The sequence below is a fragment of the Perca fluviatilis genome, chromosome 15, assembly GCF_010015445.1.
Source record: "Perca fluviatilis chromosome 15, GENO_Pfluv_1.0, whole genome shotgun sequence".
In the NCBI taxonomy this organism is placed as follows: Eukaryota; Metazoa; Chordata; class Actinopteri; order Perciformes; family Percidae; genus Perca; species Perca fluviatilis.
The window spans coordinates 37,115,506-37,128,005 of NC_053126.1; the positions used below are offsets into that span (position 1 = coordinate 37,115,506).

At 42.5% G+C, this 12,500-nt stretch overlaps 2 protein-coding genes across 5 annotated transcripts in view; both read left to right on the forward strand.

The window, feature by feature from the left end:
• The window catches only part of utp18 (UTP18 small subunit processome component), a 15,882-nt gene extending 12,133 nt beyond the window's left edge, over positions 1-3,749 (forward strand). Inside the window, 6 exon segments of the mRNA XM_039826091.1 lie at positions 320-420; positions 2,053-2,143; positions 2,363-2,486; positions 2,655-2,829; positions 2,983-3,125; positions 3,358-3,749. Of these exon segments, the coding sequence (XP_039682025.1) occupies positions 320-420; positions 2,053-2,143; positions 2,363-2,486; positions 2,655-2,829; positions 2,983-3,125; positions 3,358-3,382 (659 nt within the window). The 3' untranslated portion in view covers positions 3,383-3,749.
• A 1,203-nt stretch (positions 3,750-4,952) lies between these two features.
• The window catches only part of LOC120573828 (E3 ubiquitin-protein ligase TRIM39-like), a 17,354-nt gene continuing 9,806 nt past the window's right edge, over positions 4,953-12,500 (forward strand). For 2 of the 4 annotated variants that reach the window (XM_039823683.1, XM_039823686.1), the window contains exons 1-4: positions 4,953-5,083; positions 6,832-6,958; positions 9,114-9,542; positions 11,761-11,865. In XM_039823683.1, the coding sequence (XP_039679617.1) occupies positions 6,842-6,958; positions 9,114-9,542; positions 11,761-11,865 (651 nt within the window). In that variant the 5' untranslated portion in view covers positions 4,953-5,083; positions 6,832-6,841. Of the gene's footprint in view, positions 5,084-6,594; positions 6,676-6,831; positions 6,959-9,113; positions 9,543-11,760; positions 11,866-12,500 lie in introns of all 4 variants that reach the window. The other 2 variants (XM_039823684.1, XM_039823685.1) reach the window with 2 other exon arrangements.

A 12,500-nucleotide genomic window follows, 5' to 3' on the forward strand; every position in this document is an offset into this window, starting at 1 on the left:
TATGTATGTATGAACAGACATTTGAATGTGCTGTATATTTGAAGCTTGTCTTGTAATCATCCACAGCCACTTTATTTTCCACATGCAGCCAAAGGCCAATTTATGCTTCAGCAGTAAGTCGTCACCCGTGGCTACGTGGAGATACGGACCCTACGCCGTTGCCATGGCTACGTGGAGATATGCCGTAGCAACAACGTTGATGTGTGTGTGTGTGTGTGTGTGTGTGTGTGTGTGTGTGTGTGTGTGTGTGTGTGTGTGTGTGTGTGTGTGTGTGTGTGTGTGTGTGTGTGTGTGTGTGTGTGTGTGTGGTCTCCACCAGGGCTGAATGAAGCCAGGGTGAAGGAGTTCTCTGTTTGTCCTGAAGGAGGCACTCTGCTGCTCACTGGGACCAACGGATACCTGCACCTCCTCACACTCAAGGTGACTGTCTGTCTCTCTCTCTCTGTCTCTCTCTCTGTCTCTTTGTGAAGTCACAGCTACAGTCTTCTTTCTCACATTTTGGACATTTTATAATAATTTAAAGGGGTGATAGAATGCAAAACCGATTTTACCCTGTCATAGTTGAATAACGACAGTTCGGTGGGTAAATAGGACATACATATAAGCTCTAAATTCCATTGACACCTCTTTATTATGAAAATCCCATATTTTGAAACTGCTGCTGAAAACGGGCGAATCCCAACAAAGCTGGAAGTTGACGTCAACCTCCCAAAAACCGGAACCTTTGTCAGCCCATGGGTGTATTAAGAGAACGGTCACGCCCCAACATTTACATAGGCTACACAACAGGTAGTTTTCTGAATCTAGCTAGGTCACGCAGATCTCTTCTATTCCATTACAAAATTCACTTCTGAAACTTTTTTATGCGAGAAATCAACCATATAAAGCTCAAATATGGGCCGCTTTACGAAAAGGATGGCTAATTGCAAATTTTCTCCGACTGTTGTGGCGGAGTTTAGTGCCGGTGTTGGTGCTGCCTGGGTTGCTACATCGTCGCCACTGACGCAGTGTCAGCGAGCTTGTTACGCCCGCAATCTTTTACTGCAGCCCGCAGGTTCCAGTTAATCTTATAATGGGTATGTGTGTTGAGTTATTTAAACAAACAATCGGGGAAATAAAGCCTCTTGTCCGCGAGTCTCATTGATAGAGCCGCGGTGAGATGGAGTCCATCAATGAGAGCTAGCTAGCCTCCTCCTAAATTTCCCCATTGTAATTACTGGGACATATAGCAAGCTGCTGCTCGTCCTACAAAGACGCCTCGCGTTCATAAAAATGCCTTAAAATCAAATCGGACACAACGGTTAGCTTTATAAGACATTGGGGAATGATGTTATATAAGTGGTGACGAAATTCAAACCGTAAATATATTATAGTTATGCCGGCAGCTGGCCGCGGAGCCCCGTAGTGCAGTATCCACAAAGGGTGACTTTGCCCTGGGTATGGAGCCCAGCAGGCTGCCGCTTTCTCGTCAGACTGTGTGGAGCTCCTAAAGTCCGACACGTCTTACCAAATTTGCAATTAGCCATCAAATTTTTGTAAAACGTCCCATATTTCAGCTTTATATAGTTGATTTATCGCTTAAAAAAGTCTCAGAAGTGAATTTAGTAATGAAACATTGCAGTGTCTGGAATATGAGATTCTGTCGCTTCTCTAATGTATGTGTATTGGGGATTCGCTGAACCAATCAGCGCGCGTCTCTAATGTCTGCGTATGGCAAGCCGCTCAACCAATCAGCGTGCAGCTCATCTAAATATTCATGACCATACCATATTTGGAAGAAAAGCTCTCATTCCAAATAGGACCAAAACACAGGGATGCATAAGGGCCAATAAAATATCAACCAGGCCATTTTCAGCCCAACCAATGTTACATACCCCATTAGGAGACCATAAGGAACAGTGTGAAATACCCTATAGAATCATTCTATCACCCCTTTAAAAAAATATGAAATAAATGACTAAATGTGTATAATAATTGGAAGTGTGTGTGTGTGTGTGTGTGTGTGTGTGTGTGTGTGTGTGTGTGTGTGTGTGTGTGTGTGTGTGTGTTTAGACTAAGGAGGTGGTCAGCAGTCTGAAGATAAACGGTGATGTCAGCGGCGTCGCCTTCTCTCCTGACGGCAGCAAAGTGTTCGCCAACTCTGGTAGGTGGAGAGACAGGCAGACAGAGAGACAGGCAGGCAGACAGAGAGACAGACAATTCCTGTCAGTTAATGTGTGTGTGTGTGTGTGTGTGTGTCTCTGTGTGTGTGTGTGTGTGTGTGTGTGTGTGTGTGTGTGTGTGTGTGTGTGTGTGTGTGTGTGTGTGTGTGTGTGTGTGTGTGTGTGTGTGTGTGTGTGTGTGTGTGTGTGTGTGTGTGTAGAGGACGGCGAGGTGTATGTGTGGGACCTGCGTTCCAGCCGCTGTGTGAACAGGTTTCCAGACGACGGCTGTGTGAAGGGAACGTCCATCGCTGCCTCGCGGAACGGACAGTATCTCGCCTGCGGGTAGGACACGCCCACAAACCCATCCTGTTCTCTGATTGGCTAACAACTGTCTGTTAGAATCCCATATATACATTATAGGGCTGTCAATCGATTCTAATATTTAATTGAGAATAAAAGTTGCTTAAAAGGGATCTTTCTCCAGTTATTATCGGTGTCTCTGTGTTGCAGCTCGGAGTCGGGCGTGGTCAACATCTACTCCCAGGAGGCGTGTCTTAACTCGGCCAATCCCAGGCCTCTGAGAGCGGTGATGAACCTGCTGACCTCGGCCACCGCTCTGACCTTTAACCCCTCCTCTGAGATCCTCGCCATCGCGTCCCGGGCCGACGACGAGGCAGTACGCCTGGTGAGATGATGGGGGTGCTGAGACAACTCTTACTGGGTCTCCAACTGTCTCTGACTGTGTCTATCTGTCTGTCTCTGACTGTATGTCTGTCTCTGTGTATCTGTGTCTGTCTCGGTCTGTAACCCTCTGTCTGTGGTCTCGGTGTCCCATCAGGTCCACCTGCCGAGTCTCTCCGTCTTCTCCAACTTCCCCGTCTCCAAGAGGAAGATTGTTTACCGGGCCAGCTGCCTGGACTTCTCCCCGCACAGCGGCTTCTTCTCATTGGCCAACAACAAAGGACACGCCCCTCTCTTCAGGTCAGCCAGCCAACCAGCTCCACCAGTCTTTATTTACAACCGTTTACTTAAGTCCCTTTTTATATTTAGATTGTTATTATTACAATCAGGCTCTGGGGTGTGGCATCATCCACCCAAAACTAACCCTACAAGATTCTAATCTTTTTCCCTCTGTGTGTGTGCGCGTGTGCGTGAGTGTGTGTGTGTGTGTGTGTGTGTGTGTGTGTGTGCGCGTGCGTGTGCGTGTGCGCAGGTTGCTGCATTACAAAGACTTCTGAGGAGGGTGGATCATGAGGAGTGTCAGGTCCGACCAGTCCTCTGTGTTTTTTTTCTCCCGTTTTTATTCCCCGTCAGCGCTGCCCACTTCCATCGCGTCTGGATCCTCACACGTCACCTCTTTGAACGCAGCAGGGGGGGGAATATTCTCACCTTTCGCTTCAAGAAATAATAAACGTCTGCTTAGGGACGATGTGTCAACACAAGGTTGAAGGGATTTGTAGTTCTTGTGGCTAAAACGTGAAAATAACTGTGTGGAGTTTGGCTCAGACGGCACAGAGAGGCAGTTTGTAGAAACTTGTGGAGCGTTGTGATGATTTGTTATTATCTGTATGAAGTGATTGTATAAAAAGACACTTTAACAAAACACTTTAATGTGTGTGACGTCTGTGTGTTTTTACCCAGAATACCAAGCGCCCAGACTTCTGCATGTTAAGTTTTGCAAGTCAACTCTTCTATAGTCTGGTGTTGTGAGGGGAAATGTGACAGGTGAAGGTGTTTCCACTGTTGATTTGTTTCACTGTTTAACTCCCAATAAATGCATCCTGATCCCTCAGAGCCACACACCCCAAAACATCCCCAGAATTCATTCTGTATTTTCTGTCCCCAAAACAAAAATAATAGTCACTTCCTGTTCCAAAGTTCATAACCAGAATCAGTATTTAGTTACTCAGTCAGATTCAAGGTAGAAATAAGAGTCAGTAAGTGAATAAAGAAACAGCGTAACATAAAGAAACATTAACAAAGAAACATAGAGTAACATAAAGAAACAGAGTAACATAAAGAAACATTAACAAAGAAACATAGAGTAACATAAAGAAACAGAGTAACATAGAGTAACAAAGAAACAGAGTAACATAAAGAAACAGAGTAACATAAAGAAACATTAACAAAGAAACATAGAGTAACATAAAGAAACATTAACAAAGAAACATAGAGTAACAAAGAAACAGAGTAACAAAGAAACAGTAACAAAGTAGCTACAGTAAGAACTAAAAAGGTTAAGTAGACGTGAAGTGAGATTTGGTTTGATTGTTTCTAAAACAGTGGATTGTGTGTGTGTGTGTATATGTGTGTATATATATATACATACATATATAGTGCAGTGTGAATATGTGTTTATTTTGAATGTTTATTTTTTTACAGTCAGCGTTACATAACTAGGTAAGAATCAGCCAATCACATGCCACCAAACTGGATTCACCGCTTCACACACACACACACAGACACACAGTATCACACACAAAGTTCCTGGTTACAGAACTACACGTGTTTTATTAAACAAAAATTATTTGCACAAAACACAAGCACTTTGGTTATGTACTGTTTTCTATTCCTCTTTTTTCTATGTTTTACTACCTGTTTTTATATGTTTTAATGTTTTGTGTGTTGTATGTTATGTTGTGGTCTACAGAGTTTTAAGGATGTCCTGCCTCTTAGGCTGTAAAACTAGTTTACCTATGGGTACCACTACAGTAACCTAACCTAACACACACACAACACAGACACACACACAGTAACACACAGCAACACAGATACACACACAGTAACACACACATTGAGATTCTTCTTTAACCATGTTAAACAAGCATCTCAACTCACGTGGGAGCTCCTTGCACCTGTGAGTCCCCGCCCACCCCTGACGTCACAGACCAACCTGAGTTTCAGGCTCCGACAGAAAAGAGTCCCAGAGAAGAAGAAAGGTAAGAAACTGTTTGATTCTTTAAATCTCTGGTGGGGGAAATGTTTGACTTTTTCAAGATGAATGTCAATTCTAAACTCAAGTCAACTTTATTTATAAAAAAACAAATCAGAAATTAGTCCTATTCTGTCATCATCCTCAGAGTTAAGGTGGTTCCTGTCTCCTTTCAGTCAACTACACATGCGTTGTAGGAACTATGAGCAAAAATAGAGCTTTTTGTTTAACATGAAATCTCCATCACCAAACCCACCAGACTCCATGTAAATAATCAGGACTTTTAGCGTGTATAGAGCCAGCATATCTCCACCAGACTCCATGTAAATAATCAGGACTTTTAGCATTTATAGAGCCAGCATATCTCCACCAGACTCCATGTAAATAATCAGGACTTTTAGCGTGTATAGAGCCAGCATATTTCCACCAGACTCCATGTAAATAATCAGGACTTTTAGCGTGTATAGAGCCAGCATATCTCCACCAGACTCCATGTAAATAATCAGGACTTTTAGCGTGTATAGAGCCAGCATATTTCCACCAGACTCCATGTAAATAATCGGGACTTTTAGCGTGTATAGAGCCAGCATATTTCCACCAGACTCCATGTAAATAATCAGGACTTTTAGCGTGTATAGAGCCAGCATATCTCTACCAGACTCCATGTAAATAATCAGGACTTTTAGCGTGTATAGAGCCAGCATATCTCCACCAGACTCCATGTAAATAATCAGGACTTTTAGCGTGTATAGAGCCAGCATATCTCCACCAGACTCCATGTAAATAATCAGGACTTTTAGCGTGTATAGAGCCAGCATATCTCCACATGTAAATGGGTGAATTAAGGGTTTATTTCAACCAAACCAGAGTGGTGATTGTTGGAACAGTGGAAAGATGAACCAAGACGGCTTTTGGTAGTTTTATTTAGTTTCTGTCCACTTTGAATGAAGTGTGTTTTACCATGATAAAAGTCCTGATTATTTACATGGAGCCTGGTGGGTTTGGTCCGATGAGTAAAGTGACATATCAGATAAGAAGGTATTATTATCATTAATATTACAGAAGGGCTATAATAATAACCACACACTTTAAATGGAACTAACAATGTGTGAATTAAGTTTGTTAGCTTAGCATAGTTTAGCTTAGCATAAAGACAGGTTCAGCTGTGCAGGACATGTTCATTATGACAGCTGTCTGCAACTCAGCTCTTTGTTTCTAGTAATCAGTATTTCGTTATTAATAGTTGTAAAAGATGAGCCTGCTGTTGCCGGGGGTTACTGGAAAGATTGTAGAGCAACTCAACTAATATAAAATAATGGACGGTTTGATTTGATTGAAAAAATATACCTAAATATACACATAGCTGTGTGTGTGTGTGTGTGTGTGTGTGTGTGTGTGTGTGTGTGTGTGTGTGTGTGTGTGTGTGTGTGTGTGTGTGTGAGAGGTCAGCAGTGTGAGCAGGAATGCAGTCTGAACCAGAATAACGTGAACCTTAGTGACTTTAGATTTCCTCTTTAGCCCTGTTAGGATCCAACACAGACATGAGGCTACACACTGCCACCATGCAGGGCATTAAAGGGACAGTACAGATGTTTACAGGTGGGCTTGGATATTGCTATGTTTCTAACCTCGCTCCATATGACCCAGAAGTCCCGCCCCTTTCTGGGTCCACCATGGGACTTCACCTCTATGTAAGAATAATATGAGTGTAATATTAGTGTGCATTTGACTTTTAACCCCTGTTGTTTCCTGCAGCAGCAGGGCGATGATGGCAGAGGCGGCAACCCCAGATCTGTTCTCAGAGCAGGAGTTAACCTGCTCCATCTGTCTGGATCTGTTCAACCAGCCGGTCTCCACTCCCTGTGGACACAACTTCTGTCAGGTAACACACACTCACAGACACACACACACACACAAACACACACACACACACACACTCCTTAAAGGGGTGATAGAATGATTCTATAGGGTATTTCACACTGTTCCTTATGGTCTCCTAATGGGGTATGTAACATTGGTTGGGCTGAAAATGGCCTGGTTGATATTTTATTGGCCCTTATGCATCCCTGTGTTTTGGTCCTATTTGGAATGAGAGCTTTTCTTCCAAATATGGTATGCTCATGAATATTTAGATGAGCTGCGCACTGATTGGTTGCACACACACACACACACACAGGCACACATAGACAGCGCTGCGCACGCACACATACACACACAAACACACACAAACACACACATAGACAGCGCTGCGAACACACGCACGCACGCACACACACACACACACAGGCGGCAGCTGAGCTTTCACACTGTAACGTTCCAAACTACAGACATGTCCTGACACGCCGGGCCGCCGCTGGCTTCAAACTTAATTTCGCCCTGAGACATAAACTCATCAACTAATGTTATTGTACAAAGCACTAGATACAGAGTTTCCTTAGTTTATCCTTCCTCCAGTGTCACACACACACACACACACACACACACACCTATGCTTTCGACACTGTGTTCCCGGAAGATCCATGTTGGAAAAAATAAAGTTAACGTACCGTGAACCTCCGCCGGCAGGCAGCTCCTGCGCACCACCCATTGCGAGTCCACTGCGGCGCTGCATTAAATCCACATGTCCCACTCCATTGTCCGATGTCTACTCCTTCTAAACACTTTTTTTCTGGGCCAGTATTCTGTATCTCCTAAGAGAGCTCCAGCCAGCGCGCAGCGGGGTCTGAAGGTGTACAGTCCGGGAAGCAAGCCAGCGATCCGGGCAGGCACTGGCCTCTCCCACGTCATACTGTGGAGCTCCTGAAGTCCGAAACAGTCGTACTAAATTTGCTATTAGCCATCAGTTTTCATAAAACGGCCCATATTTGAGCTCTACATAGTTGATTTCTCGCATAAAAAAGTCCCAGAAGTGAATTTTGTAATGAAATATCAGACGAACAATGTATAACATTTCTGAGATGTGTGCGACCTAGACAAACTGATCCCAGATCTGTGGGCTATGTACATGTTGGGGCATGACAAAGATAGAAGGTAGAGCCAAATAAGAACGAGTTGAGGAGTTGACGTCAACTTTTAGCTTGGTTGAGATTTGCCCTTTTTCAGAGGCAGTTTCAAATTGTGAGATTTGCAGAGGAAAGAGGTGTCAATGGGATTTTAAGGTTCTATGTATGTCTTATTTACCCTCCAAACTGTCGTTATTCAACTACGACAAGGTAAAATCAATTTTGCATTCTATCACCCCTTAATTCTTTAAAAAACTGAATTCTATCTAATTTCCCCCACCAGACTCCATGTAAATAATCAGGACTTTTAGCGTGTATAGAGCGAGCATATCTCCACCAGACTCCATGTAAATAATCAAGACTTTTAGCGTTTATAGAGCCAGCATATCTCCACCAAACTCCATGTAAATAATCAGTTCTTTTAGCGTGTATAGAGACAGCATATTTCCACCAGACTCCATGTAAATAATCAAGACGTTTAGTGTGTATAGAGCCAGCATATTTCCACCAGACTCCATGTAAATAATCAGGACTTTTAACGTGTATAGAGCGAGCATACTGTCACTAGACTCCATGTAAATAATCAGGACTTTTAGCGTGTATAGAATCAGCATATTTCCACCAGACTACATGTAAATAATCAGGACTTTTAGTGTGTATAGAGCCAGCATATTTCCACCAGACTCCATGTAAATAATCAGGACTTTTAGCGTGTATAGAGCCAGCATATCTCCACTAAATGACATGACATATCTACCCATCTAAATGGGTGAATTAAGGGTTTATTTCAACCAAACCAGAGTGGTGATTGTTGGAACAGTGGAAAGATGAACCAAGACGGCTTTTGATAGTTTTATGTAGTTTCTGTCCACTTTGAATGAAGTGTGTTTTACCATGATAAAAGTCCTGATTATTTACATGGAGTCTGGTGGGTTTGGTGATGGTGATTTCAGGGCTGTTTCATGTTAAACTAACATGAGAACATAGAGTCCTGTGTGTTTTTATTTGTTTCTTCTTCTTCTCTTGTATCTGCAGGCGTGTATTGGAGGTTACTGGGCGTCTGGCGCGGCATGCACCTGTCCTCTCTGCAAGCGCCAGTTCGATGAACGCCCTCAGCTCAGCGTCAACAAAGTTTTCGCTCTCATCGCCGAGAAATTCAAACTGATCCGCTACGGCGCCGCGGGGTTACCCTCGTCGGTCGGGAACGGGACGCCGGCGCTCGCGGTGACCCCAGACGATCCGTCCGTGGTGGCGGTGGCACCCGGTGATGACGTGGTGTGGTGTGACGTGTGCACGGGCCTGAAGCAGCCGGCGGTCAGCTCCTGCCTCACCTGCACCGCCTCGTACTGCTCACTGCACCTGCAGCCGCACCACAGCACGCCGTTCTACGCCAAACACCCGCTGATGTCACCGCAGGACGCGCTGCGGGGGCGCACCTGCCGCGTGCACCGCCGCCTGCTGGAGGTGAGAGGAAACGCAGCCTCAGTGGGACGTTGGGAGGGTTAAAATGCAACAAGATCCCGTTTTTTAGATCATTGTGTAACCGGTATGTATCTTTATTATTAGTATAACCAGGATTTATCGTGTTATTAATAAGAGACAATAAGATATACGGCTCTCAGATTGGGGAATCACTGCACAAAACTGGACTGCTGTCTTTATAAAAAAAAAAAACAGCCTTTGCACACTGCACTATTGTCTTATGCTATAATAATGTCCCTGTTCACTGTAAAAATTATCAGGGTGGTTCTACTTAAAAATTTAAGTTCAATTGCTGCCTTAAAAATGTGAGTAAAGCCAACATTAAGAATAGTGTTGTTTCAACCCACAAAGTTAGATTATAGAATATATTTAATTAATGATCATTTATTGTTTGAACTTGATACTGTGATTTAAAACAACTATCAATACTACATTGTCCACTCAAGGAAACTTGCTTCCTCTTGTCAAGCAAAAATACAATTGTATGCTATTTCAACTCACGAAGGTAAGTTAGAGAAGATGTTTAATTAATAATAATTTATTGTTAGAACTTGATACTGTGAGTTAAAACCACCATCTATCTTACATTGTATATTCAAGGAAACTTGCTTCCTTTTGTTAAACAAACATACACTTTTACGTTTAATTTCAACTAACTGTATTCATTCCAATTGTCTTTTCAAGTTAGGTGTACTCATGTTTTTAAGGCAGCAATTGAACTTATACTTTCAACTTAAGCAGACTAATGTTTTTACTAAAAGATCACACACTGTAATAAATTTCATGGTAGTTTAACTTGGAAATGAAAGTTCACCTTTAGCCTTGAAAATCAAAGTTCACTCAACTTGAAGACTGCTTTTGTTTCAACTTAGAAATTAAAGTTAATGAGGGTGATGTAACTACAGTGTTCTAGTTTTGTTAAAGTTGTTATTTTAGTTGATTTAACTTTTAATTACTTAGTTTAACTTCATACTTTAAGTTAAAACAAATAAATTACTTTCTTTAATAATGCAAGAAACCTTCCTTGCCTAGTATAACAGACATACTTTTCTGCTTTATTACAACTCACGGTTTAAAGTTACAATAACATAACCACATTTATAGTGGAGATAGTGTGGGTGCTTGGGTGCGGCCCCCCAGGGCCCCATGCAAAATAGGGGTCCCTCAAAGGCTCTGATCTTGTGTCACTTGGGCTAATGAAGTGACACACCACAGATTAATAGCTGAAGGAAGCCTATTACTGCTCAAAGTCTAATGCTGCAATACTCCAGCTCTTCTTATCAAACATAACAGTCACTTAACTCATGGTTACAAATGTAAACCAGCACAACAATGACAATTACCAGGCAACAAAACACTACATTCAAGCCCACGTTTTAATAAACGGAATTCAAACAAACAATCCGAACAAATTGCAAACTTTTCAGCAAATTTTAACACAACTCTATTTACCGCCTTGCATCATGGGAATTGACCAGCCAATGAACCAATTGCACCTGACTGCAGTATGTAGATTGGGGTTGGGCTAAATGTGGGCGGAGCTGTTTGACTTTTGAAAAGTACTTTTCAAGTACATTTCAATATGAGAAGAGTGAAATGCCAAATTCACAATTCACAAGCCTTTGACAGGTACTCCCTCCTCCCACTAGTGCTTTGTTGTTTGCCACAACACTTGTTGTATTTTAGTAGAAATTTGCATAGGCTACATCACTTATCTGCGGTGTATAATCAATTTATTCTGTCCATGCTTTAACTATGCTGTGAAGACAGGTTATTTTAAAATCGAAAGGCAACCATTTTTTGTTGCAACACATACACTTTTTTTTTCAACTGATAACTTACATACCCAAGTTCAATCAACACATACATATCTGATAAAATATTTAAATAGTGGACCCAATGAATAAATGCAAGTTTAACTTTCAAAAACTCATAAAGTTGAGTTCAAAATCCAAAACTTGTATAAGCGTGTTCAGTTAAAAATAAGAAATAAGTGGACATAACTAAATGGGTCTGTACTTTTTTACAGTGTTGTCATGTTTCCATATTTTATTGTTATGGCAGTAACTACCCTGTATTGTTGTTGTCGATAAATCTGTCGATTATTTATTTTATCTTCTTTATTATTGTGAGTATAACATTCATTATTGCTGAGTCCAAACTCCTCCCTCTCTAACCTGCTGATGTGTTCACTGTCCAGGTGTACTGTCGGACATGTGAGCGCTGCATCTGTGCCCTCTGTGTGCTGGATGAACATCGGATCCACAAAACGGTCTCGGTGCAGACGGAGAGACTCACCAAACAGGTAGACACACACACACACACACACACACACACACCAGTACACACACACACACCAGTGTGACCAGTGTCACTCACTTCTGTTGCTCTGAAGTGCTTTGAGTGGATCATTTAAATTTATCCCAAAATACAAACCGAAGCTCACATGGACACCTTACAGAGAGAAAAGGGGCGTGGAAGGTGCCGTCACAACCCTCCTGAATGGAATTCACAAACACCTTGAAACACATGTACGCATCCTGTTTGCAGACTTCTCTTCAGCTTTCAACACCATCCAGTCACACATGTTGATAGAGAAGCTGACACACATGGGTGTAAACCTCACTCTTGTAAAGTGGATTCAGGACTTTTTAACAGGCAGACAAGTATGTGAGGGCGGGTCACAGTCAGTCAAGAACCATCATGACAAACACAGGAGTGCCACAAGGATGTGTTTTATCACCATTGTTATTCATTCAGTGTGCCGATGTGCTGCAATAGCAGCAATCGGCTATGACTATTGTTTCGCATACTTATTATTCTTAGTCTTATTATTCCGCCTGTTTTTTGTCCCGCTAAGGCTCTCGAAGCGTTGCCAACACGCGCACACAAATGACATCATCACGTGGGTAACGCTCGGGAATGGTGTGCTATGACTTT